Source organism: Elgaria multicarinata, chromosome 1 (assembly GCF_023053635.1).
Source record: "Elgaria multicarinata webbii isolate HBS135686 ecotype San Diego chromosome 1, rElgMul1.1.pri, whole genome shotgun sequence".
Lineage (NCBI taxonomy): Eukaryota > Metazoa > Chordata > Lepidosauria > Squamata > Anguidae > Elgaria > Elgaria multicarinata.
In genome coordinates, this window is record NC_086171.1 from 86,930,097 (window position 1) to 86,958,027 (window position 27,931).

At 44.1% G+C, this 27,931-nt stretch overlaps 1 protein-coding gene across 1 annotated transcript in view; it reads right to left on the reverse strand.

The window, feature by feature from the left end:
• The window catches only part of EPHA5 (EPH receptor A5), a 362,633-nt gene that overhangs the window by 50,040 nt on the left and 284,662 nt on the right, over positions 1-27,931 (reverse strand). The window contains exons 7-9 of the mRNA XM_063131415.1: positions 26,106-26,265; positions 16,962-17,067; positions 1,191-1,258 (exon numbers count right to left, since the gene is read on the reverse strand). Of these exons, the coding sequence (XP_062987485.1) occupies positions 1,191-1,258; positions 16,962-17,067; positions 26,106-26,265 (334 nt within the window). The remainder of the gene's footprint in view (positions 1-1,190; positions 1,259-16,961; positions 17,068-26,105; positions 26,266-27,931) is intronic.

A 27,931-nucleotide genomic window follows, 5' to 3' on the forward strand; every position in this document is an offset into this window, starting at 1 on the left:
AATGAGCATAAGAGGACTGTCACATGAACTAACTGGAACAAAGGGAAACATATCTTACTAATTATGAAAATGACTTTGCAAATACTGCATACCACTTTCAAAACTATATTTTTATATGCTTCTTAAGCAACATTTCAAGAGCCTCGTGTGGCGCAGAGTGGTAAACGGCAGTTACTGCAGCCGAAACGCTCCCCACGGCCTGAGTTCGATCCCAGCGGAAGCTGGTTCTCAGGCAGCCGGCTCAGGTCGACTCAGCCTTCCATCCTTCCGAGGTCGGTAAAATGAGTACCCAGCTAGCTGGGGGAAAGGTAACCACGACTGGGGAAGGCAATGGCGAACCACCCCGCTACAAAGTCTGCCAAGAAAACGTCAGCGAAAGCAGGCGTCCCTCTAGGAGTCAGCAATGACTCAAGTGCTTGCATGAGAGGTTCCTTTCCTTTCCTAAGCAACATTTGGTATATACGAGGGCTATGATATTTAAAGCTCCATCTGATGCGTGTTTTGTTGCACACTCCTTACTGGGCACTGATGGAGTTTGCTCAGGTCCCTCCCATGATGCGGTGCCTCCTGTATGTCTCCTGCCCCTTCTGGCCTTCCTCACGTGACAACCCCCCCTAATTAAATCCGATGGTTTTTTTAAACTTGGAATCGCTGCTCTTTCCTGCTGTGTGCAGGAGAAGCAGCGCCATTAGAGCAGCGGACTCAATGGGCCTCGTGCTCGTTTTGTACTTCCTCTTTTGAAAAGAGGAAGTAACTGAGGAATGAATATAAGAGCGAAGAAATGAAGGTAGGGAGTGTGTGATGGTGCTTTTAACCAATTACTCAGATCAATTGATTAAAACACTTTTAATTGAAAAAGATACCATAATTAATTGGGCAGCTGATTTTTTAATGAAAAAAATAGTTTTATTTATTTTATTATTATAGTTCTAACCAGCCCAATAACTAATGTCCTCTAAAAGAAGTACTAATAAAAATGGGCAAGCATTATTTTAAGTAAGGCATCCCCCCTTCTCTCTCTCTCTCTCTCTTTCTCTCTCTCTCCCTTTCTCATAGAAGGGAATGTCTTTTCTAACATTGTGATACATGTTTGTGCCATCTAGAAACATAGAAAGTATGCTTCTAGCTTCAGAAATACTAGAAAGCTTTAACAGTGCCATTTTCTACCATATTATCTGAACTTAACTCACTGTGGCCATTATGGAAATGCATCTTTTCTTCTTCAGGGTCTTGTTTAGCTTTGCTGTAGCCGCACCGCCTGTAATGGAACAACATTTAAGGCAAAGTATAAGAAGGAAAGATCTCTTCTGAACCATCAGACAATAGACAGATTCTCAAATAAGGAATGGAAGGATTCCCTGTTGGTACTAACATTTTGCTACTGGATATAAAAAGGAAATGAGCCTTAGATTTGCATGTGTCCTATCCCATCCTTCCCCCAGATAATATGTGACTTGATAAAATACCAAGATTATTTGTTCTTGGGGCCTTGGAAGACTTGCTATCCAGATTCCCTTCTCAATCCAGGTAAAGAAATTGGGCTTAGTGAAATCCCGGTAGGGCAGATTTGGATGTCCTCTGAAAGGTATTCTCAATGGGGTCCCTGGAATGGGATGAGGCAAAGTCCCTTTCTATACCTAAGGATTATCCCAGGCAAATGGAGGGATTATCCCTGCCTGCTCCCAGGATCCCCTGTGTGTCATTTGGATGCACAGGGACAATCCCGGGAGAAAAGGCAGGTGTAGAAATGGCCAAAGAAGCAAGAATTCTCTCATACTGCCTCTGACCTTCTTGAGGCTCCAGGCAAAATGAGAACGGAGGTGTCGTTAGGGCAGTTTGCCCCTTGTGGGGTCCCCAAAATGCTCAGCCTTGCCACCTTCTGGAGCTGCCTCTGGAATCAGTATTGCACTAGAATCATAGAATAGCAGAGTTGGAAGGGGCCTAAAAGGCCATCGAGTCCAACCCCCTGCTCAATGCAAGAATCCACCCTAAAGCATCCCTGGCAGATGGATGTCCAGCTGCCTCTTGAAGGCCTCTAGTGTGGGAGAGCCCACAACCTCCCTAGGTAACTGATTCCATTGTCGTACTGCTCTAACAGTCAGGAAGTTTTTCCTGATGTCCAGATGGAATCTGGCTTCCTTTAACTTGAGCCTGTTATTCCGTGTCCTGCACTCTGGGAGGACCGAGAAGAGATCCTGGCCCTCCTCTGTGTGACAACCTTTTAAGTATTTGAAGAGTGCTATCATGTCTCCCCTCCATCTTCTCTTCTCCAGGCTAAACATGCCCAGTTCTTTCAGTCTCTCTTCATAGGGCTTTGTTTCCAGACCCCTGATCATCCTGGTTGCCCTCCTCTGAACACACTCCAGCTTGTCTGCGTCCTTCTTGAATTGTGGAGCCCAGAACCTAATTTTATTTCCTCACTGGGGAGACTAAAGGAGAAGACAGGGTCAAAGGGACAAAGACTTGTTTCCTCTCATACTGAGTACAAATATATTAGAACGAAAAGAGACTAAGTCCCTATTTTGTAGTAATGGAATATTCTGAAACTTCTAAATCATGTTATATGCTTTTGTTGAGACATAATTAACAACATTATGTTCCAAATCTCTATTTTGGAACAGCAGGATAATTTTTATTTAATCCTCTTCACACAATTAGGGATTTCGGGTCATACCTGACCTCAAATATCCAAAGGGTGTTTGTTTGTTTGTTTTTTAAAAGTAAAACTTTCCCTTTCTAAGATCATGCGTCACTTCATGTTCCATGCATTTGCCTATCATTAGAAAAGGATGTCAATTGTACGGTGTAAGTCAACAAATACATCCTCCCACTCAGCTTTAATTTGAGGGAAAAGATTCACAAATAGGTTATCTAGCATCTGCGACAACCTTAACACAGTAAGGGGTGCTATTACAGACCCAATAATTTAAACAATAATCTTTACTACAATGTTGCATTTCTCCATTAAACTGGAGTCATTATCAAATACATCTCTCTCATTCTCTCTCTCTCTCCCTTTGACCATGACATTTTATTAGTAAACTTCTTTTTAAAAGCATAGAAGGGTTAATATGTTCATCCATTTATATCTACTGCAGTAAGCACTAAAATATGAGGATGACAAGCACTCAGATTTGTTTTATGTACCCTTCAGGAAATATTCCCCCCCCCCCCAAAAAAAGTGAGAATTCATGCCTATTGCTACATTACCGAATGCCAAGCTTTTACTATTATATCAGTTACTGTGAAGAATAGAGAACATTTAAGGCTTCGTTTATCTACCTCTGATCTGAAGGAACTGAATGAGTTCTTTGGCTGATATAAATACAACAGATGCGGACTTGTATTTGCTCGAACATTTCCATACCTTGGAAACCATTTCTCCCCTGAAAATTTATGTCTCTTATTCCCATCACTCTGGGGGGAAAAAATGAAGCCTGGGTCACAGGGCAATGTTTTTCAATAAATGTAGAACAGAAGAGTGACATTTCCATTCTAAATATTCTTGTGGCATTTTGTCTGGTAGGAAACCTACTTCACACTGACAATCACCTAGTGAAATATTTATCACATGCCTCGTAAAACTGAGGCTGTAAAGTGTTCCTCCAACAAATTTATAAGAGAGAAAATGGGAGGATGACAAATCTTATTGGTAAAGGGACGGCATGAGCCATGCAGACAACCCATTGTAACTGATTTTACAAGACTACACTAGAAGATGATTCATATAGTAGGGTAATGGATGATAAAGGCTTCCAGTCAGTCAATGGATGTGAGCTCTTTACAGATGTGCTTATAAGATGAGTTTACAATCCAGAAAAGTATAATGATTAAAAAAAAAAAACCTGCCCTGCCCATCCCAATGGTCTACCACATTTAAACAAACAAACAACCCCCACTGAACGCAGAAAACTAGAACACCAAAGGGAAAGGGGGTGTGTCAGCAAACCCTTCTTTCTGATGGGATAGTTTACTTCATGTAGGGCAGTTCTCAATCTACCACCCTCTCTGTGACAGCTGCACAAAGATGCTGAGCCCTGATGCAGGCTTTGGTTTTAGTGATCATTACAACAGTCTCATAAATTAGATCAGCATTATTATTCCCAGGTTGCAAGCGGAAGTCTGGGTGAGATGATAGTGGCTTACCAAGTACTACGTAGAATTGATTTGAGAGGTTTGATTTGCCTGAAGTGAGGTCTGAATCTGCAGTTTCCCAATTCCCAGTACCACATTATGCAAGCAATTCCCTGGGTGGTTAGTACATTGTATGGTGTGTTTCTGTACACCCTAAGCCTCTAACAGGAGCTGGGAAATTGGCTCAAAGCAGGAGGCACCATCAAAAATCCATTATAGTCCTACTTCATATTTTAAAAGGCCACATTCTGGCATACAAATGTATTCTGGGCCTGAACCCAGAATAAGCTCATGTGATGGTGGGTACCCAACAAAGGAGCTGGTCATGTTTTCACCTGGTGGAATCACACCAGGAGAATGGTTGGTGAGGAACAATTCTCAGAATGCTACACAAAACAAATCATAACTCAAGTCACAAGTACTGTTAAGTAATTTCAGAAAATGTTGCCATTTCGCTGCCATTTTGGGTCCCCAAGTTATTACCTTGGCTCAAAAATCTCAATCTTCTCTGGAAATGTTAACTGGCAATGACAAAACAAATTAAGACAGGCCAGGGAGCATTTTGTCAGTGCCATTGACAACTTCTATTGAAACTGAAAAAAGAATACCACAACCATCTATATTCTGGCCAAAGAACTTTTGGGAGAAATAAAGCCAATCTCCACCATGTCTTAATTCAGTCACGAGAATACCACATCACCTATCAACTGGCTATTGAAAGTCCTCAGTCCTTGAGTGACCTTCTAATTAATACCCAAAATTAGAGCCATGTATCCCCCTCTGTCAAAAAGCACAGGCATTTGTTGGAATACCTCAATGTAACAGAGGTTAGAAAGAAGTTGCTCAACAAATACTCACACCGGAGTCTCTCTTCAGTACAGAACTTTACTGAGGCATAAAGACAGCATTTTCAGTACATTCAGTTTCTCCATACACAACACAGCATATCACGATACGTACATCTCCGAGTTGAGACATGATTAAAATACATCTCTTTATATACACTTTCATATCTACATGACTCATGCAATTGTCCAATTATTAAATTAGTAGAATCGTCACTTCTTATCTGTGACCTTTCCAGATTCTTCATGAGTCACCCGCACCTGTTATGACATTATGCCAAGTCTAAGTCCACCAGGGCTGTATCTAATCTGTGGATAAATTTTGGACCTCAACACATTCGTCCTCCTCTCTTGTGGAAGTCTTCCTTCTAGTTGCCACTGTAGTCTTTCGGAGCCTTATACTCAGTGAGTTCATGAAATCAGCCTGACTGACTGCCCATCTCGGAACTAGCAATCATATACCAACTGCGCCCTTACCTGGACAGAGATAGCCTAGCTACAGTTATCAATGCTCTGATAACCTCTGTTTGGATTATTGCAATGCATTATGCATGGGGCTGCCTTTGAAAATGGTCCGGAAACTTCAGCTGGTACAAAACAGAGCAGCACGGTTACTAACAGGGACTGGCCGGCAAGACCACATCACGCCAGTCCTTTTACAACTTCATTGGCTGCTAGTCTAGGTCCGGGCCAGATTCAAAGTGCTGGTATTGACATTTAAAGCCCTAAACGGTTTGGGGCCAGGCTATCTGAAGGAACGCCTCCTCCCGTATGTACCTGCCCGGACCCTAAGGTCATCCTCAGGGGCCCTTCTCCGCGAGCCCCTGCCAAAGGAAGTGAGGCAGGTGGCTACTAGGAGGAGGGCTTTCTCCGCTGTGGCACCCCGGCTGTGGAATGAGCTCCCCAGACAGGTCTGTCTGGCGCCTACACTGTACTCTTTTCATCGCCAGCTGAAGACCTTTTTATTCTCTCAGTATTTTAACATTTAATTTTAACTTAAATTTAAATTTTACTGTTCTAACTCTGTATTTTAATCTTACATCAATTTTGCTGCGTGGTTTTATCCTGGTGGTGCTTTTTATACTGTATTTTGTATTTGTGTTTTTAACCTGTCGGTTGTTTTATTATGGTTTTAATTTTTGTGAACCGCCCAGAGAGCTTCGGCTATTGGGTGGTATAAAAACATAATAAATAAATAAATAAATAAATAAAGCCTTGCTGGAGCTGAGGAACACCTTCTCTTCCTACCTTCTTTTCAGATTCACCCTGATGATAAAGACCCTCATCTGCTCCTTTTGATGGGATGTATGGGAATTCTGTTGGAGGGAGAAGGAGTGAAAATGTGGCGGATTTTTCTGGTTCAGCCCTGCAGATGTCATTCCATTTCCCACCTGCAAGCATCGACTCCAGTCATAGCGAATCAAGCCAAAATACAGATTCCATTTTTTTAATGGCAGCAATTTGGGGGTAGGATCTTGAAATTTATGCAAATAGTGTCTTAATATTTTCACAATCCCATGTTTACCCATTCACCTTGTTACCCCAAATCTTGTAAATAACCTTCTCAGTTTCATCCTCTTCACACGCTACTTTGTTTAGCCCAGTAGAATCATATTCCATACTTGCCAAAGAACTTCTCAATTCCTCATCCCTACCCCTTTGCTCTGAAAGTGCTAAACTGGAGGATGAAATTGATAAGTATATGGCTCTGCTGGGCTAAACAATGTAGTGAATGAACAGGATGAAACTGACAAGGATATTTACAAGAGAGAAATATGCCTTTGCAAGACTACAGAGCAAACAGGCAGACTTACGAATCCTGCACACTTACACAAGATCATCAATAAAAAAAAGTATGTTAAAAGAATTACAACGCCATTTGTACAAATTTCCAGACCCCCCTCCCAAATCTGTGCAAATTACAATTTGCACAAATGGCGGAATCCCCAAAATGCATAAAATGTTTCCAGAATTGGGGGGGGGGGAACCACTACAGTCTGCTGCTGCTTACCGGAATATAAAAAGGTGCATACTACCTCAACTGGCTTTTGCTCTGTGTCTCCTTTTCATTATGAGCCTCGTGTGGTGCAGAGCGGTAAAGCAGCAGTTTCTGCAGCTGAAACTCTCCCCACGGTCTGAGTTCGATCCCAGCGGAAGCTGGTTTCAGGCAGCCGGCTCGGGTCGACTCAGCCTTCCATCCTTCCGAGGTCAGTAAAATGAGTACCCAGTTAGCTTGGGGAAAGGGAATAATGGCCGGGGAAGGCAACGGCAAACCACCCCGCTGTAAGGCCTGCCAAGAAAACGTCAGCGAAAGCTGGCGTCCCTCCAAGAGTCAGTAATGACTCAGTGCTTGCACGAGAGGTTCCTTCCTCCCTCCTCCTTTTCATTAACCCCTCCTTTCCTCTACATCTTTGCTGAGCACAGGATATTATCACCTGTCATTCCCCATTCCTCAGAGCCTGTTTCTCGGGCCCATTCTGCTCTCTTCCCTCAGCCAAACTGCCTCTGAGCAGTCTGCCCCATTTCTTCCCTGACTCCCGGATTCTCTTCCCATTCAGATTTCCCATTTTTCAATCCAGCCCTCCCAGCTTTTCTGTCCCTAAGTACTGTGAGAAGTGTTACTGCATGCCAGGCTGCTCCCCACATGGATGCAGGACTGCAAACATTCTGTTGCTGATAGATTCATTCCATGAGCAGTTGGCCCACTTGTAGTCTATGCAAATATTTACAATTACTGTTCCTACGAATGAGAAACAGCACACATGGTCCTGCATAAACCACAGCAGATGCTTACACTGCATTTTCTGAGCTGGAATTCAGAAAAGATTCCAAGAGTTTGAAATACTTTTCATGTGAACAAGATGTGATTGCCAACTTTTAGAGACTGGGGCGGGGTGAATCATTACACACACGTATGATGATTCATGTAACCATACTCACACTCCAAATAGTCTTTCTATTATCACTGAAGGGTTACTACAAATGGGAGAAGGCAGCTGTCTTTCAGGCAAGTTCCTCCACCATTACTATCATTTCACTGAGATATAGGGCATGAGCGAACCTGTCAATTTTGGTTCCATTCACTTCCTCATTTTTCCAAGCTTGGCCCAATTCTGCATAAACCTATCCATTTTATTTTTAAAAGTCTGCATGGAAATTTGTACACGTGTTTATTTATTTGATATGTATCCTGCCTTTCTACCAAGAATAATGGTACTCAAGGTGGCTTGCTACCATCTCTTTTATGTAAGATCAAAACACACTCTTGCTTTAAAGAGGCATTTGCCAGTGCCTTACCTACTCATCCAATCCCCCATCCAACCCCAGCTGTTTTTATGAGACAGGAAGTAGGCCCCACTGCTCCAAGAATCTTGTGCACATCCTTAGGCTATACAAATTCAAAAGTATCCATTGTAACTGGACAAGCAGAGGCCAAAGTTACATTCACTGGAAATGCGTCAACTCTGGCATCCAAGTTGCCATGGATTCAACCAACTTTATCTGCAAAGTGTTCACAGAGGGGCTTTGAAGCGGTCCACCCCATCTTCTTGTGGGGCTGTGTATAATAGGCCTCTGACCACTGGAAAAAGCTCCATTGGGCAACTCTGTGCAGACACAATGATGTCAGAGAAGTGTAATAGCTTTGATGCCCTCATTTCTTTAAACTGAACTCTAGCCCACATTTGATTGGACTCAATCCATGTTTTCTGTCAATATTGCTCAAGTTGACATTACACTTGTTTCAGTGCCTACAGCACCCTGGAAAACCAAGGGACTCATTTGGCGCCACTACAAGAGAGAGGACTTGCGAGCCACTTCTACTTTCCAGAGGTCAACCAGGGCTTTGACAGAATTGCCTGCACACTTCTCCCCAATATATTCACTTTCGTGCGCGTTTCCCATAAACATACACATTTGTGTTCGCAGTTGTTGTTGTTTTGCAAGCTACTTTCCCTACAGCAATGCATTTCTGGACATTTCTTTAAACTATTGTGCACATTTTCCCGTAGTGAATGAATGGGTTTTTGGATGCACTTTCCTGTGATGTGTTGAACTATAGTGCTACATTTGGGAAAGTGCGAATTTCGGTGCACAATTCTGTTCCGCTTCACTCAATGGTTTGGCAGGTGCAAATTTGGTAGTTGTGCAAAAATACTGTAGGTGGATGACATTTGTGGGCATAGTACCCCGTTACGATGGGATTACAGCTGCCAAATGTCAGAAAAATAGGCACGGGGTGGGAGGTGGTGCTATGTGGCTTTATATTTTAGGGTTCTTTGAAAGAGAACTACCTATTTCTTGGCAAAACTGGATGAAGGTTTCAAGGAAAGTTGTCCTTTCTGAGAGTATCAAGCCTGCCAAATTTCACAATGCTAGCTGCACTGCTTTTTAGTACAAGAGTCTAGGATCTTCAAAAGAGGATTCACTTATTCCCGATATTCCCTGAGGAACATTGTTCTGAAAATGACAGACGTTATAGAGGTGTCCGTAAGTGAAAAACCTGCAAATTTTCAGAAGGATAGGTGGAAGAGAAGTCCATGTGGAAGAGAAGTCCTCAAATTTCCCACCTCTGTTTTGGGGCCATTTGTATGAAAATGGCACACATCATAGAGGCTTCCCCAGGAAAATAACATGTAGCGTTTCAGGGGCTAGGGAATTTCATGACAGAACCCAGCTGAAGGCTTTTTTTCAGTGAGAACATGTGGTTCTGGAAGAATGGTCCCATCCTTCCCCCCACCGCCACTTCCTCAAAGCAAAGCAATCGAAGCCCCTGATAAAATGTGCCCTAGGACTAGAAGGGCCCAGGTGGAGTTATGCTGGCACTGGAGGGAAGCTTGCTTCTGCTTAGGAAGTAAAAGAACAGGACTGAAGGCTTCAGGCTACATCTGAATCCAATGCACATCCCTATTTCCTTTGCAACTGAGGTTATTCTTTTTTTATTTTAAGTGGAGCAAATCATCAAATGATTAAAATGATCATTGGTATTTTGTTCAACAGCTCTATGACCTTGATCAGAAGACATATTATTTAATAAGGGAGCTTCGAATATTTGCAAGAAAATAAGATGTGAAATGCAGCTTGATTGTTCAGGATGAAACACAACTAATTTAACATTCTCCAGGCATCTCTAAAGCTTAGAAGCTAATGCATTTCCACAGATGGGTACCGGTTTGCCAGAATACCACAGTGACTAATGCTTGCCTGACCTTTGGTTTCAAAGACGGCTGCCAATGGGCTCAGGTGTCCTATGGTACCATAGGGCATCTGAATGCCAAGCTGTTATTTATGTCCGCTTGCAAGAAAGGCAAAAGTTTGTGTTGTTGCAGACAAAGAAAGTCAAGTGTCAACACTTTAGTGAAGACAAAACAAGACAGCTTCTGTAGCTGCTGAATTCTCCAAGCCTCCATGAAGTCCAAAGGAAGTTGCCTTATACAGAGTCATTGGTCCATTTAGCCAAATATTGCCTTTCTCTGAGTCCAAACTACACATTACGTGCAAATGCATGGAACAGTAGGCCAATGGCCCATTTAGAGGAGGAGGATCCACTACCAGTGAGGATGATAGGAACAACCTTTTCAGCCCCACCATTTCACCAATCCAAGTTAATGGGACCCTAAGGTCTTTTTGTTCAGCTCAAGTTTATTAAGAATCCACAGACCTTCAAATTCTGGAAAACAAATATTTGATTCGATGTGACAGAAGGAAATGCTGGGAAATGAACTTGGGATCTTTTCCATGCCATGCATGTTCTTAAAATTGAGCTATGGTTTCTCCCAAGTCTTCACGGCTGCTCTTTTAAGTAAAAATAGCTGCTGGACTCTGGATTTTGTAGGTTCATTCCCTCAAACATGCAAAACCATGATCATATGATTGCTTTATGCAGACTTGGTTAAACCTTATTACGCTTCAATAATACACTTTAATAGCCACCCTTTCATGCAGACAATATATACATATAAAAATGTTTAAGCACAGAGTTGAAGTGCTGGCCAACTGAACAGTCAAATACTGTCAACTATAACTATTATTTGACCTTCCCCCAAATCCCCCAAAATATAGCTTCCTCTTCACCGCTGCATTTTCTTGGTGGTGGTGGGGGGGGACCCTTTGCAAAAGCACCGGTTTCCCAAAGCATCTGGATGCAATTTTGGTGCTTGGTTGAAGTGGTGAAATGTATAAATAGATTAAAACTCACTTATTAAAGACAGATTATTGAAACAAGTCAATTTTAACTTGGACTACGAAGCAGCATTTAAATAGCAGGACTAAGCATGGACTATCTGGAGAGGAAAAATCACAGTGCTGTAGTCAGATAGGGGGAATGGGCAGCAGACTGAAAACCATGAAAACTTTTTATGTGCAACTTTGAAAGCCTGTAGCAGTGCATCTGCCCTGCCGCAATTCATTGAATTGATGTGTTACACGTTACAACTGCCCTTACATTTGATCCCAAGACTGTAGCACGGCCATGGCAGCCATTGCACAACTTGTCCCACCTGCCCTCTGTCCCCTGCGTTCCTACACCGACCCTGCACTGGGAACTGCCCCTAGCTATGCCCACTTTCTTAGTCTGAAGTGAAGCCATCAGTGATGGCAGAAGAAACTAGGTGGTGACATCGGGGCAATTGAAAAAAGTCACAGTAAAACAGCACCGTGAAAAAGCACAGTTTCTGGGGGGAAGCCCTGACATGGCTGTGAATTGGCGGCTGTATGGACACCCCGCTGGAATGGCAAAAGTCATAGTTAAGGCTGAAACAGGGAGGACGAGGATAGAGCATATACACACCAACAGGAGTGGGGGGCAGAAGGGCAAGGGCACATGCAGGACCACATCAGCCAGTCTGCTAAACCATTCAGCTTCATTGCATGACTCCAATAAAACTGGTATTACAAGAGACAGAGGAAAACTCCCTATCCACTTTCTCCACACCATGCGTAATTCTATAAACTTCTATCATGCCACCTCCTGTTCCCCTTTTTTCTAGGCCAATCCCCCACCCCCACCCCAAAGTTGGAACCTTTCTTCGTCGGTAGTTGCTCCACTCTTTTTTAGTTACCATTTTCTGCCCCTTTTCCAGCTCTGCCATATCCTCTCTGAAACGTGACAAACTCTACACAGCATTCCATCTATGCTCGCCCCATATATTTGTTTAACGTCATTGATGTTACCAAAGGATTCCTTTCCAAATGACCCCTATCATGGGATAATCTTTTAACACCAGAAACCTCTGCCTGTGAGCTGTAAACTCTTTGGCAACCAAGACAAAACACCCATGCCCACACACCATACAAATATGGGGTAGAAAACATCCAATGAAAGGAGACTTTGGGCCTTGCTAGACCTACCGTAGAATCTGGGCCTGTAGAGGGGCCAGGCCGCACTAAAAGTAGCACAGCCTGTCGGCCCCGTCTACACGGCAGATGCGACGGGGTCTAGAAAAGCCCCGTCGCGTCCGCCATTTTTAATTGCAGTTAAAGGGGCCGCGTGCGCAGGAGCGCACCAATGCTCCAGGTAGGGTTTTTTTAAAAAACAAAATTGGGTCCCCTGCTCCTCCCTTCCCCTGATTTCCTCCCCCCACAACCTCCCCTGGCCTCTGATCCCTCCTGATGTCCCCACCTCCATGTCCCGCCGGGGGACATGGTGGCGCCGGGCATCACAGGCCGGGGGACATGGTGACAAAGGGAAACGGAGGCTGGGGACATTGGCAGCGGCGGGAACGCTGCGGCCCGTCTACCGCTTTTCCCAGCTACTCGCATGTAAATCAGTAGCTGGGAAAAGTGGCGGAACGGTCTACATGCCTGCGGTCTCAGGCTGAGCCCGAGATCGCGGGAAAAACCGGGCCAAAAGTGGTGCCGGTTAGCCCGGGGCCAGGGTGGTTTGAGCCCTGCCTGAGCCTGGGATCCTCTGTGCATCATTTGGATGCACAGGGACGAGCCCGGGCCTCGCACCGGGCTAACCTGCTGTCTAGCAAGGCCCTTGGGCTTAGTTAGTACAAACAACACATTAGGTGGTAAAATTGTCCCTGGATAGTATCGCTTCAGATTAGAAGAGTGGGAATCATCTGGTAGAATGTTTGCCATGAGGCGTGGCAGGTGGGGAAACCCCAGTATATCGACAAACTTATCTGGAAGAACTCTCCTCCCTAGCACATAGATTTCTCCATGCATGAGTTTTTAATGTGAAGGAGCATTTAATGAAGCAATCCCCAGGGAAGTCTCATCTGCTATTTCGGGGCGGGTGGGATAACACATTACATGCCAGTGTGCGAAATAAAACCTTGACAAATACTTGATATATGCAAATGCACTTTGGGAGAGGATGGTTAGCGGTGAAGGAATACTGAAACTCCACCCAAGGCGCTCTCCTCAGCCATATGGTCCCAGGCATAGGTTTACCTCACATCCTTTGAGCTAAACATGTGTGGTGGCGGCTTGATGTGGTGGCTTTGTAAGGGGGGGGGGACACCAAGAGCAAGGAATGTTCTCATTCTCCCTCCCCCCACTGCAATCCACCTCCTCCCAAAGAGGTTCTCTAAAAAAGAAAAAGTGGCCATTAGAGGTTTATTACAGCATTGGCATGCAATGCGTACTTTCACCCTGAATGAAGCCATTCAGTTGAATAACACTCAATAAGCGGAACAAGTCATTTACTCTTTTTTGTGGGTTTCCAGTAGATTGGTCTTTCCCTGCCCAGACTAAAAACACAGAGATAAGGAACTGAAACTCCCCGCTGTGGCTGGCGCTTCAGACGAGCTATACTGCAGCCCAATGTTGATACTTGCTAGAAATAATTACAAGGAGGAACCTTTTAAACAAAGAACTTGAACCTTGAGTTCTTGACTGAGCACTAGGGCAGGAATCAAAATATGCCTGCACGATCATTAGCAGATTCTGGAAAAGACCATAGTTTGGCTTGAAATACATTTCCCCCCCATCCTTGTAATGTCACAGCATGCTCAGACACTCCACAAATTCTTTGAAAATTGCATCCAAGACAAACGCAGCAGGCCTAAAATAATTTCTGCCTCTTAAATCAGCTTCCTTTCCCTTTAATTTCCAAATTGGTTGATAACTGGAAATTCTGGACCCCCTTCCCCCCTTTCTGTTTTAGTTTGGATTGTCAAGAACCACTCAAAACACCAGCCAGGCTTTGCAATTCATGGAGAAGAACGCCTACACAAGCCAGATAAATCTGAAGTGCTTTTTAGAACAATGGAAGGGAATTCTTAACAGACTGGAAAATGCAAGAGCCATCACGGAGTTCTGCTGTAATGTGAAACTACAGTTTCCTGCTAGATGGCAAGCTGCGGTGAGCCTCCTCTCGCTTCCTCTTTTGCAACTGTGAGGAAGAGATTGGAAGCTTCCACTTCCATTTTAAACAAACTACAGTTCCCTGTGATGTCTGAACTTAGGAAACTATGGTTTGTTTAAACTATGGCTGTGAGAACAAGCCAGAATTAAACTGTGGTTTCAGCTCCTGGCTTCTCACCAATCACAGGTTAAACAAATCACAGTTTCCCAAGCCTTGACAAATACACTTGTCATGGCTCTCAGTCAGAGTTTACAATAATAGACTACATGGAGGAGTTGTTTGACACAGTAAAATGCAGCTTAACATATTCATATTATACTAACTTCTGTGTGACTTTAAAAAAAGGTTGGGCAGAAGATCTCCAGTTGGTTTGGACTTCAACTCCCAGAAGCCCTGCCAGCATGGCCAATGGCCCAGAATGCTGGGAGTTGAAGTGCAAAACATCTGGAGATCTACTTTCTGCCCATCCCTGTCTTAAAAGATTACACACAAACAAAAAAGCAAGCCATAACCCAGACCTGAGATACAGTGGTGATTGAGAGGACATGCAATGTCAGGGACCAAGTCAGAGCGAGGGAGTCCTGCAGGAGCGATTTCCCTTTCCGAGATATTCCAAGACCCTTCGCTCAGTGTAGTTTTCATTAAAAGAAGCAAAGACACTGTGTAGCTCCAGTTAAACACAGGTACTCTCAACTGTTTTCAAATAGAAGAGAATGCTTAAAAGTATTTAATAGTGGCTGGAATGTGCCCTGTTTCTAGTAGGGATGTGCTCCGCTTCTAATCAGACTGTAGAAGCAGGAGCGGAGCGGGGGGCTTCGCCTGCCCTTAAGGCGGAGGCAAAGAGGATTGGGGGGCCGGCGGAGCGTGGTGAAGAGGATCGAGGTGAAGGCGGATCCTTCGCCTCGATCCGGAGCTCCGCCGGAAAGGTAAGTGGGGTTTACCGGGCCCTGCCGCTGTCCCCCCACCCTCCTCTCCCTTACCTGCCTCCATCCGCGGTCTGTCAGCATCTTCAATTGAGCCCGTGGTTCCAGCAGGAAGTCTGGGCCGCTTGCGGCCCAGACTTCCTGGTGGAACCGCGGGCTCAATTGAAGACGGAGACGGACCACGGACGGAGGCAGGTAAGGTCCCCCTCTCCCTTGGTCCCTTACCGGGCTCTGCCGCCGTCGTCGCATGGGCGGCGATGGCGGCAGGGCCCGGTAATCCCCCCTATGGGGGGGGGAACGGAGCTCCGATCCGGATTCGGAGCTCCGAGCGGAGCGGAGTGGGCACAGGCGGAGTGGGGGCGGGGCGGGGTGGAGCGGCCCGATCCGAAAATGGCAGATCTGAAAGTGAAGCGGAGTGGGGGATCCGTGCACACCCCTAGTTTCTAGCCCTGTTTTTGCAGGTATGAAGGCAGCAAATCTGCTCAAAACTGCTGTGCACTTGCCGATATTTCTTCTTCTTTAACATTATAAATAAATAAAATTTCTTAAATCAGACTACTCATATTTAGGTACTGGTTGTATTGTATAGTCCCACAGCCAACAACAGGGAGGCACCAAAAGTAGCCCCCAAAAAACAACAGACATGATACAGGAGCACACAGGGGTCCATTTATTTTGTGCCAACTTGCCCAAGGTTTCAGAGAATACTTCCTTCCTCGGGGGCTCTTTGCACTAAACAAAGCTCCTGACCACTGAGTCACATTCATGTGTATGTGCGGTTGTAAGGAGTTTTGTTTGGTGGTGTGCTGAAAGTCATAGAATCATAGAATAGTTGGAAGGGGCCTACAAGGCCATGGAGTCCAATCCCTTGCTCGATGCAGGAATCAATGTACATGGGGTTCCCAGGTAGTCACCCTTCCAGAAACTGACCAGGCCTAGACCTGCTGAGCTTCATCAAGGTTGCAGCATCCCATGCTATCATAGTGGTTAGAGCGTTGCTTTGGGCCTGGGAAGACCTGGGTTCAAGTCCCTACTTGGCTGTGAAGCTCACTGAGTGACTTTGGGCCAGTGACTGACACTCAGCCTAATCTACCTCACAGGGTTGCTGTGAGGATAAAAAGAGAGAGGAGAACTGTGTGCACTGCCTTGGGCTTCTTGGAGGAAAGTGGGATATTAATGTAACAAACAATAAATAAATAACAGTGTGGGGAGCCCCTGAGGAAGGAGGTCTCCTCCAAAACGTTGGACAAGTCGGCACAAAATAACTGGTCCCGTTTCACTTTTGTTGACTTTTACATTGTCCCACAACAAGTCTGGCTATGCACACAGGCAACGTGGCGAAACCAGCTTAAGCGAACTGCCACACAAATATGCCATATAAATATATGAAAGGAAGAAAGAATTACAGAAGCAACAGAACACATGAAGTATAACCTACAGTAAAGGAGTACAACCTTCAGTTAACAAGGTATTGTCTTCTGTATGGATAACAGCATCCCCGGAAAGCATGGATGGAGCTTTCTGAAACCAGTATTTCCAGCAGAAAACATTCCCCCCACACACACACATCGCCTCCCCCTGCCCCCATAGACTAGTGACTAGAGTTAATAGACTACAGGGCTTCTGTGTTTTCTGGCTTGCGAAGAAACGTGCTCCAAAGACAGCTAGCCAGATCAAAGTTAAAGGGGAAGCAGGGGGACAAAGGAGAGTTGTAAAGTACAAAACACACCACTTTCCCCCTCTTACCTTCCGCTGAGAAGGAAACCGATAACAACAGCCAAGAGAATCACTCCCACTGTTACAGACACAGCAATTATAGGGATCTGGCTCTGATCGCTGGATGCAGCTACTGCTGAGAAGAGAAACAAAAAAAGGGAGATTACAGTTAAAACTGCCATAAATCTTCGGAGGAGCTTTTATTTCAAGTCTGATAGAGGGGAACCGTGGCTTAAGAAATCCAGCCATTCTTTAAGATGTTCCTTTTTTAAAAAAAGAGGAAGAAAAAAGAAAAGATCATTTAACTTTCCAAAAGAAAATAAGAATTAAAAAATAGTATTTCCAGTTTGAGGAAACCTCTATTGCAATTAGACATGGAATCCTTTTTGCACACATGGTATTTTGTCTGTTGTGGAGATGTGCAGATTCCACCTCTCTGCCCCAAGGAATTTTTGTTAGACATCTTGTCACATGACCCTTTCTGTTTCCTCTTGAAGCAGGGACCTCCGCATCTGCTTTGAGGCCTTAGCCACAATTTGACAGCAACCCAGGTCTTATTGTCTTTGTCCACGGCATGGGGCGTTTTCTCTCCTAGCCCTGGATTCCCAGCCCCATTGACCTGGCTAATGGTGGAAGCAAAGCAGAGACCCCAATAGGAATTGCTGGGGCTAACTTCCTCCCTCCTTCCCCAAAGGGAAGGAAAGGAACCTCTCGTGAAAGCACTGAGTCATTACTGACTCTTGGAGGGACGCCAGCTTTCGCTGACGTTTTCTTGGCAGGTCTTATAGTGGGGTGGTTTGCCGTTGCCTTCCCCGGCCGTTATTCCCTTTCCCCAGATAACTGGGTACTCATTTTACCGACCTCGGGAGGATGGAAGGCTGAGTGGACTTGAGCCAGCTGCTTAAAACCAGCTTCCGCTGGGATCGAACTCAGGCCGTGGGGAGAGTTTCAGCTGCAGAAGCTGCTGCTTTACCGCTCTGCGCCACACGAGGCTCATTCCTCCTCCTTCCCCAACAACCCCAAAAATACACAGAGATTTTATACACACACACGCACACACAGAGACATACCCTAATAGTGAGTTGAGGTGGCTGAGGGCCTGTTATTTTGGAAGCAAAACAATGCCGCCCAGAAAAAAGTTAGTGTCTTCTCTACATACTTAGAGAACCCCCTATGTACACAGAAGGTTGCTAGAGCCCTGAACAGGAGCATTCCTCTTAGGGCGAGAGAATACACCAGCACATTGTTGTGCAGGTCGCACTTCTACCTTAATATGAGACTTAAAGAGAAAGGAAGAAAAAGTATCACAACGAATGGCCTAAAAACACACCACGTGGGCAAGTTTGTTGGTTTGTTTTGGGCAATTTAATCTGGATTTTGTCTAAAATCAGGGTTTTGAACTTTTTGAACTTTGCCTGTTTCTCCACTGAGATCTTTTTCCTCCTTCCCCAACTGGTGCTCCTGTTAATAACAGCAATCACAGCATCAACACAGATCAGTCGTGCATTCACCCCCATCCCCGTGGAGTAAAGAAATTTACGCCTTTGGCATGATCATAGCCCCTTTAATTGTTTAGAACAATCACTATGAAGAACCCACAAGTTGGCCAGAGGAACAGATGCTCCTGTGGAATATTTGGTCAGGAACACCAGCAGGGACAGCAACTGCTCTCCGCCCTAAAATGGCAACCATGATGGGAAAAGAAATGGTGCTGCCTCAGCAACGACTTCTGCTTTTTATTGCATTCTCCACCATAGAAGGATATGAGTACTCAGGCTTCAAGAACTTACAAAAGGGATGATACACATAGGAAGCTGCCTTCTACTCAGGCCGTAGCTAGACCTAAGGTTTATCCCAGGATCATCCCGGGTTCATCCCTGCCTGAGCGCTGGATGCCCTGTGCGGCACTTAGATGAACAGGTTTGACCCCAGGACAATCCTGGGATAAACCTTCGGTCTAGCTACGGCCTGAGTCAGACCATTGATCCAGCTAGCCCAGTTTTGATGACACTGACTGGCAGGGGCTCTCCATGGTTTCAGGCTAGATTCTTTCCTAGTCCTGCCAGGATTGAACCCGGGGCCTTCTGTATGCAAAGCAGGTGCTCTATCCACCCACCCCACTCCACAAAACATATCAGTGGAAAACCTACAGTAGTTTGTGGGTTATGGTTGAACTGAGCACATAAAAGCTGGGAAATCATTTCTCCAACCATGGTGCCAGTCCCCCTTTCAAACTACAAACCACTTTGGGCAAAGGGACCAGCACATGTGTGGCAAGAGATGAAGAGCAGGAGTCCATTGGGATGCACACATGACAGTTAAGCCACAGGGCTTTGGGGGACTATCAGTCAACAGCCTGAGTGCTTGGACCTGTAAGATATCATGCATGACTTGATATCTGATGCCCGAGTGAAAATAGCTGAGGGAAACCTGCAGTACAGGGGTTAATATTTTGGCACTCATAGCCTCCACCCCATATCCTACTTCCATTTGTTCTACCCACCCCTTCCATGTGCCTCGGGCAGCAGCGAAGCGGATAACAGCTTGAGTGCTGGTTGGCAGAAAGGAAGTTGGGAAGTTGTCACACAGAGGAGGGCCAGGATCTCTTCTCGATCCTCCCAGAGTGCAGGACATGGAATAACGGGCTCAAGTTAAAGAAAGCCAGATTCCAGCTGGACATCAGGAAAAACTTCCTGACTGTTAGAGCAGTACAACAATGGAGCCTAGGGAGGTTGTAGGCTCTCCCACACTAGAGGCATTCAAGAGGCAGCTGGACAACCATCTGTCAGGGATGCTTTAGGGTGGATTCCTGCATTGAGCAGGGGGTTGGACTCGATGGCCTTGTAGGCCCCTTCCAACTCTGCTGTTCTATGATTCTATGATTCTATGTCACACCGGATAGAGAGAGAAAAGCAGCCAGTGCCCAGAACAACTAAAAGTTAAGTTTGGCCCCGACAGGGGCTGCTGCAGCAGAGCAAAATGAACAGTCCCACCAGAACACCCCCCAATTTCATATGGTGCAACACAGAGAAAGGCATTTGTAGACAACCCCAATGTATTAAACATTATTTGACCATGGGATTTAACGTTGTTTTAAGTACCTGATCTGTAAATCACCAGCCGAGCAGTGCAGAGCTGCATTATTGTCAATTGTTATAATTTCATAATGATTGGACATTACATTAAATTGCAAATCCTGTACTGTCAACTAAAGTTCTAATTAGTGCTACAGATTTATAGGCACTTATTTCTGGTAGGTTTATTAGCTCTTGGGTGGAATGGAATTCCCCAAAAGTGTTTATAAACAAGTGTAATTAGGTCTTGCTATGGTGGGGGACCCTCAGAGCCCATAAAACCCGCTGCAGAGTCTAGAAGTTCTCCTCTTCCTCCTCCCCCTTCCCTGATTCATAAGAAAATGTTGTGATCCCACTAGAATTTCCCAGCTGGGGGAAATTCAGCAGCAACCACATTTGGTACCTGAAACTGCTTTTACTCGTTCCAGACTGTTGGCTACAGCTAATCCTTTAATAACTGAAAAGTACTTTAACTGTGCAATCTTTCATGTCTACTCAGAAGAAACTGCCACTGAATTCAATGGGGCTTACTCCCAGGAAAGTGGATATAAGATTGCAGCCTAAGGCATATTTCATTAGAATGGCTCTTATATAAACAAGTTCTAGGCAATGTTGCTTAATTTCTTGATTTACATGATAGGCCTCTAAACATCATAATCATCATTATTATTATTATTATTATTATTATACGTTTTGCTCATACGTTTAAGGTCAGGATTGCAATAAACAAATTGTGCTGAAATGCCAGCAGGTTATTTATAAATACCCTGAAACATGATTACTGAACTACTCTGAATTAGAAACTTTTCTACTGTATCCAAAATTTATAATAGAGATTTATTTGGCAGCATAATAAGGTTTTATTTCTACTTATAGGACATGATTAATGGTTAATGCAATATGAGAAACATTAAATAGATAATTTTTATTACATTAATGTTTGCATCACTAAGCTCTTCTCTCTATATTAGCCTGCTCACTGACTCCATGGCTGCTTCTGCCATTCCTTTAAAAATTATTTTGTTTTAAAAAGGTAAGATGCATTGAAAATAGGAATGCTGGCAGCATTGAGAGAGAGAGAGAGAGAGAGAGAGAGAGGGAGGGAGGGAGGGAGGGAGGAGGATGAGAGCTTAAGGCAAATAATAATCAAAGACTGATCAATTTAAATTCATAAGATAAATATGGAAAATAGGTTTCCAGGGAAATGAAGGAAATTTATTCCATTATGAAATCTTTCCTGAATAGAAATAGTATGAAAATGTAATAAACATATCATTTGAACACATTGAAATAGATAGGCGGTACACACATAAATATTAGTGGCAAGTGAAATTTAACCACAAAGGAACACAGCACAATAAAAAGGGGAGGGACACTTTCCCCCATTGTAGTGCCATCACAGTGAAGCCCTCTAATATGGTACACTTACAATTGACACACGAATTACATTAAGTCCCCCCCCCCAAAAAAAAGTTTCTGTTGCATAAGTAAAAGGCAACCGAGCTAAAACCTTTATTTGAACTTTGTAATTAGAACAAAGAACAAAAAGAAACGAAACAGGGCAGCACTTCAGGTAATAAAAGCAACAGGGATGCCACTGAAAATTGAAGCCCTGCTTCACATTCCTCCTTCACCTTCCGTAACATGTAGTACATCTCAGCCCTTGTCTTGACATGATTACAATGAATGTTTTTCTACTCCTTATAACTGGAGGAGTGTAGCAATGCACTTTGTAATGATATCAGGACACAGGGAAAAATATACAAGATTTTACAGGTGGCGAGTGAGGAAACCAACACAGGGCTGCTGTTTTCTGCAGCAGCCCTGTCATCTTCAAAAGATATAGTTCTGTCCCACAAATGGACAATAATGTAGCACATTTATTTTTATTTACAATATTTGTATACCACTGCAAGGTAGTTTGAAATTATACATTTTAAAAACAAGAAGTTAAAATGTGCTTGCCTAAACATCTAAAGACATGCATTCAAAATTTACAAATATAATAATCTAAATTCACGAATCAAACACTGATCAACATATGAAGCTGCCTTTTAATGAGTCAGATCATTGTTCCAACTTACCCAGCATTGGCTACCCTAAATGGCATGACTTTTTCCAGGATCTAAGGCTGCAGGTATTTCCTGAGATCTCTTAAATGGAGATATCCAAGACTGAACATGGGACTTCCTGAATGGGAAGCTTTTGCTTTACTGCTGAGCTATTATCCTTCAACAAAGCTCAATAACTAGAAATAACATCAGCAGCTAACAATCCAAATAAAGGACCAATAAATCAACTTCCAAGAGCTTGATGGGATAGGTAAGTTCTCACTTGTTTCTTTTTGAAGACAAGATACAATACCACCTGTGCCTCAAGGAGCAGGGAATCCTATATTAGCCCATGGGCCACGAGAGAAAACTCTCGGTTCCTCTTGGAGTCCAATCTGCCCTCTAAAATGATCATGATAACTGGGTGGGGGAGGTCATAGGGGAGACATCCACTTAACCAGTCTGAATGCAGGGCATACGTGGCAAGCCATGGGTGGAAAACCTACAGTATGGCTGCCACAAATGACATAGCTGTAAGAGTTTGTGATATTCATGTACTGAAGCTGGAGGGCCTGCAGACTGTCCTGTTCTGTGGTTCTCTGAGGCTCGTAGAGATGCATCTGATGACAGGTTAAGGCAGGAAGAAAATAGGACCTTGGACAGCTCCAAGTGGGTCCTGCTGGCTGGAACATGCTCCTACTAATAGAAGGATGTTCTCTCATCAGGGAACTAAAGCCAACTGAAGCCTCATGGAGGCTGACAAGACCTGTAGCATAGACAGCTCCACTATTATTTATTATTATTATTATTTATTTATATAGCACCATCAATGTACATGGTGCTGTACAGAGTAAAACAGTAAATAGCAAGACCCTGCCGCATAGGCTTACAATCTAATAAAATCATAGTAAAACAATAAGGAGGGGAAGAGAATGCAAACAGGTACAGGGTAGGGTAAGCAGGCACAGGGTAGGGAAAAACTAACAGTAGAAAGTAACAGTAGAGCTGATTGCCCTGTTAAAGGGTCATCACCTGATTATCTTGAGACTTCTGCAAGGCTAGGGAGATAGGAGTTTCTGGCAGGGACTCATCCTCTGAACGAGAGGACAATGGCCAGGAGGATCCTGAATAAGGCATTGACTGTCATACCCTAATGCTATTTGGGGCTGCGTTAAAAGAAGTATAGCTTCCAAATCACGCGAAGTACTGGTTCCCCTCTATTCAGCACTGGTTAAGCCTGATCGTGAATATTGCTTCCAGTTCTGGCACCACACTTCAAGAAGGTTGCAAACAAGCTGGATGGTGTTCAGAGAAGGGTATTGAGGAGATCAGGGGTCTGGAAACAAAGCCCTATGAGGAGAGACTGAAAGAACTGGGCATGTTTAGCCCGGAGAAGAGAAGACTGAGGGGTACTTGAAAAGTTGTCACACAGAGGAGGGCCAGGATCTCTTCTCAATCATTCCAGAGTGCAGGACATGGAATAATGGTCTCAAGTTACAGGAAGCCAGATTCTAGCTGGACAACAGGAAAAACTTCCTGACTGTTAGAGCAGTACGACAATGGAACCAATTACCTAGGGAGGTCATGAGTTCTCCCACACTAGAGGCATTCAAGAAGCAGCTGGACAGCCATCTGTCAGATACGCTTTAAGGTGGATTTCTCCATTGAGCAGGGGGTTGGACTTGATGGCCTTATAGGACCCTTCCAACTCTACAGTTCTATGATTCCATGATACCCTTGAGGAAGTAGCCGATGCCTTGTCTCAACAGAATCCTCTGCTGAACATAGTCTATAGTGAGTTGAAATTATCTCACAACATGTCATATATCACTATCGAAGTTAATATAAAAAACTTCTGAGTACCGATTATTTTCACATAATGGGTCTAGCATCTGGGAGGATGCAGCCTTTTCTGTATGACAGCAGTAGGAAAGAGACAAATTTATTATCTCCTTGGAAAAAGCTACAGAACATGAATAATCTTGTAGCTTTCAAAGGCTTTGTTTTTGAGGGGTGGAATCAGAGCTATTTTACCAAACCAAACAAGCTCATTAGCTTGAGATCTTTCTCTATATTTCACACTTTGTCAGCAATAGTTAGTAGATATGCCAAGCTAGCTTTCCACTTAATATAACTGAAGAACAAAAGATTTATTCAAATTCACTTTCACCAGGTTGAACAAAAAAAATGTCATTAATTGTAGTCTGCAAGGTGGCTCTTTCTGAATAGCCTAAAGTGCTTGATATGATGGGAATCTGATAACAGAGATTCAGGGCAAATCTACATTACTAATTTAAACTGGTTAATGTTCTCTCTTCCCTAGGTAGGGTGGTTTTCACAAATAGCATTTTCACAAGTCATAATTTCCAGAATTTTCTTTCTTTCTTTTTTCTTTCTTTCTTTCGATATTTATAAACCACCCTTCATCAAAAGATAGCAAGGCACTGGACAATAAATATAACAAGAAATGGTCACAGAACCATATAATGCAATAAAAGCAATAGCATCCAATCATAAGCATTGAAAGACAGTAATAATTCAATAGAACTGACTGACCTTCTGTTTTGGGAGAGGCATAATAATAAATAATAATTCCATGTATAATATATAGATTTGTTGTGTAGATTTGCTTTTAGTGAAAACACCTTACATTTCCACAAGTTTTAAATGGTTGTAAAGTCAGGGACTAAACTGGTAAAAACGCCGTCGGAATAGCACTCTTTTGGTACCCATGCAAGATGTCCATTTTCAGTCTAATTAATATATGAACATAGGAAGCTGCGTTATACTGAGTCAAACCATTGGTCCATCTAGCGTGGAGTTGTTGACACTGACTGGCAGCAAAGGCTTTCTTGGGTTTCGGACAGGAGTTTTCCTGCCTTGCCTGGAGATGCCAGGGGCTGAACTTAGGATCCTCTACATGAAGCACGTGTGCGCTACCACTAGAACTTAGGAACAATCCTTTAAAAAGGACATCTTTCTGGAACTAGGAAGAAACTGTTGCCCTGTCAGTATCTTGAGAATGTCTACGACAAGTCACTTAGCATGCAATCCTATGATGTTCAGAAAGAAAAAAATGTCTTACAATTTCAGTATGGCTGTCTAGGGAATGCTAAGAGTTGAAGGACTTTTTCTCTCTCTAAACATGCATAGAATTGTGCCCTTAGATCATAGAATCCTAGAATAGAAGAGTTGGAAGGGGCCTACAAGGCCATCGAGTCCAACCCCCTGCTCAATGCAGGAATCCACCCTAAAGCATCCCTGACAGATGGTTGTCCACTATCTAAGATCAGTAGGTATATTTCTGGGCTACCTCTATACCCAAGCTCAAATACATATCATATTGCCACACTCATATCAGAGAGCCAGTATTGGCTGTTGATGCTTGTCAAGTGTAGTCCCCAGGTTTTCTGCAATATCATATGTGGGAGTTCCTTCTGTCCACAACTGTTTAAGCACAGAGAGCCCTGCCAGTGGCTGTATATGATATGCTTTCTTTCTGACTGTTAGAGCAGTACGACAATGGAAGCAATTACCTAAGGAGGTCATGGAGGCACACTGGAGGCAATCAAGAGGCATCTGGACAGCCATCTGTCAGGGATGCTTTAAGGTGGATTCCTGCACTGAGCAGGGGGTTGGACTCCATGGCCTTATAGGCCCCTTCCAGTCCTACTATTCTCTGATTCTATGATCTAATTAAGATTCCACAGGCAATCTTTGACAAAAGAAGCACTGAACAATAAGGTGAGAAAGAAAATTGCAACAATTCAGTACATATAGATGGGGGAGAGGGGGGAGAGAAGCCGTTCTTCGGCAATCACATTTTAGAGCTGCGACTTGGATGAGAAAAGAACTAGGAAAATAGGTGTTAACCTGCCAAACATACTAATGGCTGATGTGCCCAAACGCATCAGGCCAGGAAGGACTCAGGTGAGAGAGAAGAAAATTGAGATGGAGGCAGAAGAGTCCCCTGCAAAGATATTGATCTGCTGACTCTTTTTTAGTAACCATTACAGAGACACGGGCAGACAGTAATTAAAGTGACTTACAGACTGGGCTGGTTTCAAACTCAAATCTTCGGCTGAAGCCACCATACCCTGCTGCGGTGCGTGCTCGGATCTGGAAGACGTATGCTGAAGCGGGTTTCAAGCCATCTGCAGTAATTTTTGTCTCCTTAGATTTGATGATGGTATAGCTGGTCTCTTGATCCTGTTTGGTACATGTGCACACGCACGCACACACACAGAAGAGTGAAACTAATAAATAGCAAGTACAGTCTGGGTGGCTATCATTTTACAGCAAGAGTCCTGGGCTGCCGCTAACACCTTGTTCATGATCTCTTAACTGTGGGGAGCGGGCTGTAGGTTCACCCTCTCCCTTCCTTCTTCCTTTTCTCAGTATTACGGCTGCACCAAGGAGTATGGCATAAACTTTATGCCCGGAGTGGGGAACCTCAGGCCCAGGGTCCCAATCCGGCCCTTGAGGGTTCCCCCCTCGGGAACACCTATTCCCAACGCCAAGTGCCTACTCCGAGGGAAGCTCGGAGGATGGCAACAAGGGAGAGGGCCTTTTCGGTGGTGGCCCCCCCGACTGTGGAATGATCTCCTCGATGAGGCTCACCTGGCGCCAACGTTGTTATCTTTCAGGCACCAGGTCAAGACTTTCCTCTTCTCCCAGACATTTAAAGGCATTGAATGCTAAGTTTTTTAATGGACCCCAGTATTGTTGTTTAAATGGATGCTGCTGTTTTTATACTGTTTTCGTGTCTCCGATGGTTTTTAAATTTTATATATTTTTAATGTTTACCGTTTTTAGCTTTTGTGAACCACCCAGAGAGCTTCGGCTGTGGGGCGGTATATAAATGTAATAAATAAATAAATAAATAAATAAACAAACTCTCCCCCCTCGATTCCACCTTTTCCTCATACTTTTTTTCTTTTTTTACATTAACCACCACTGACTCCACACAAATGCCATTTTGCATGACCCAGATATTAGTTTCACTTTACTAGCACATGTTTCCCAAATAATTTTCTCCTTTCCAAAGCCCCTCCTCATGCAGAAATGTGCAGCATTTAAATCCAGGTGCATTTAAAGTACAGTGGGAAATAGCAAAATAAATCTTTTTAAATTCCAAGTATTCGCTTCTTTGCCATTTTAAACTCTGGGCTTATAAAACATGGTTCAAATGGCATCAAGAGAACTTTAAGGTAATCAATGCCTCCCTTCGCCAAGGTAGGGTCCCAGCCTGCTTGAAGGAGGCAGTGGTAAGGCCCACGCTGAAAAAGCCCTCCTTGGCCCCCACTGTATTGGATAACTACCGTCCAGTCTCCAACATCCCATTTTTGGGCAAGGTATTGGAGCGTGTGGTGGCCTCCCAACCCCAGGGATTCCTGGATGAGACGGATTATCTAGATCCATTTCAATCTGGCTTCAGGCCTGGTTATGGGACAGAAACAGCTTTGGTTGCCTTGGTGGATGATCTTCGCTGGGAACTGGACAGGGGGAGTGTGTCCCTGCTGGTTCTGCTGGACCTCTCAGCGGCGTTCAATACCATCGACCATGGTATCCTTCTGGGCCGCCTTGCTGGGATGGGACTTGGAGGCACTATTTTACAGTGGCTCCATTCCTTCCTGGATGGACGGACCCAGAAGGTGGTACTGGGGGACTCCTGTTCGACTCCTTAGCCATTGGCCTGTGAAGTGCCTCAGGGATCTGTTTTGTTCCCCATGCTATTTAATATATACACGAAACCATTGGGAGAGATTATCCAGAGTTGTGGGGCGCGGTTCCACCAGTATGCTGATGACACCCAACTCTACTACTCCTTTCCACCCAATTCCAAGGAAGCGATTTTTGTGCTAAACCGGTGTCT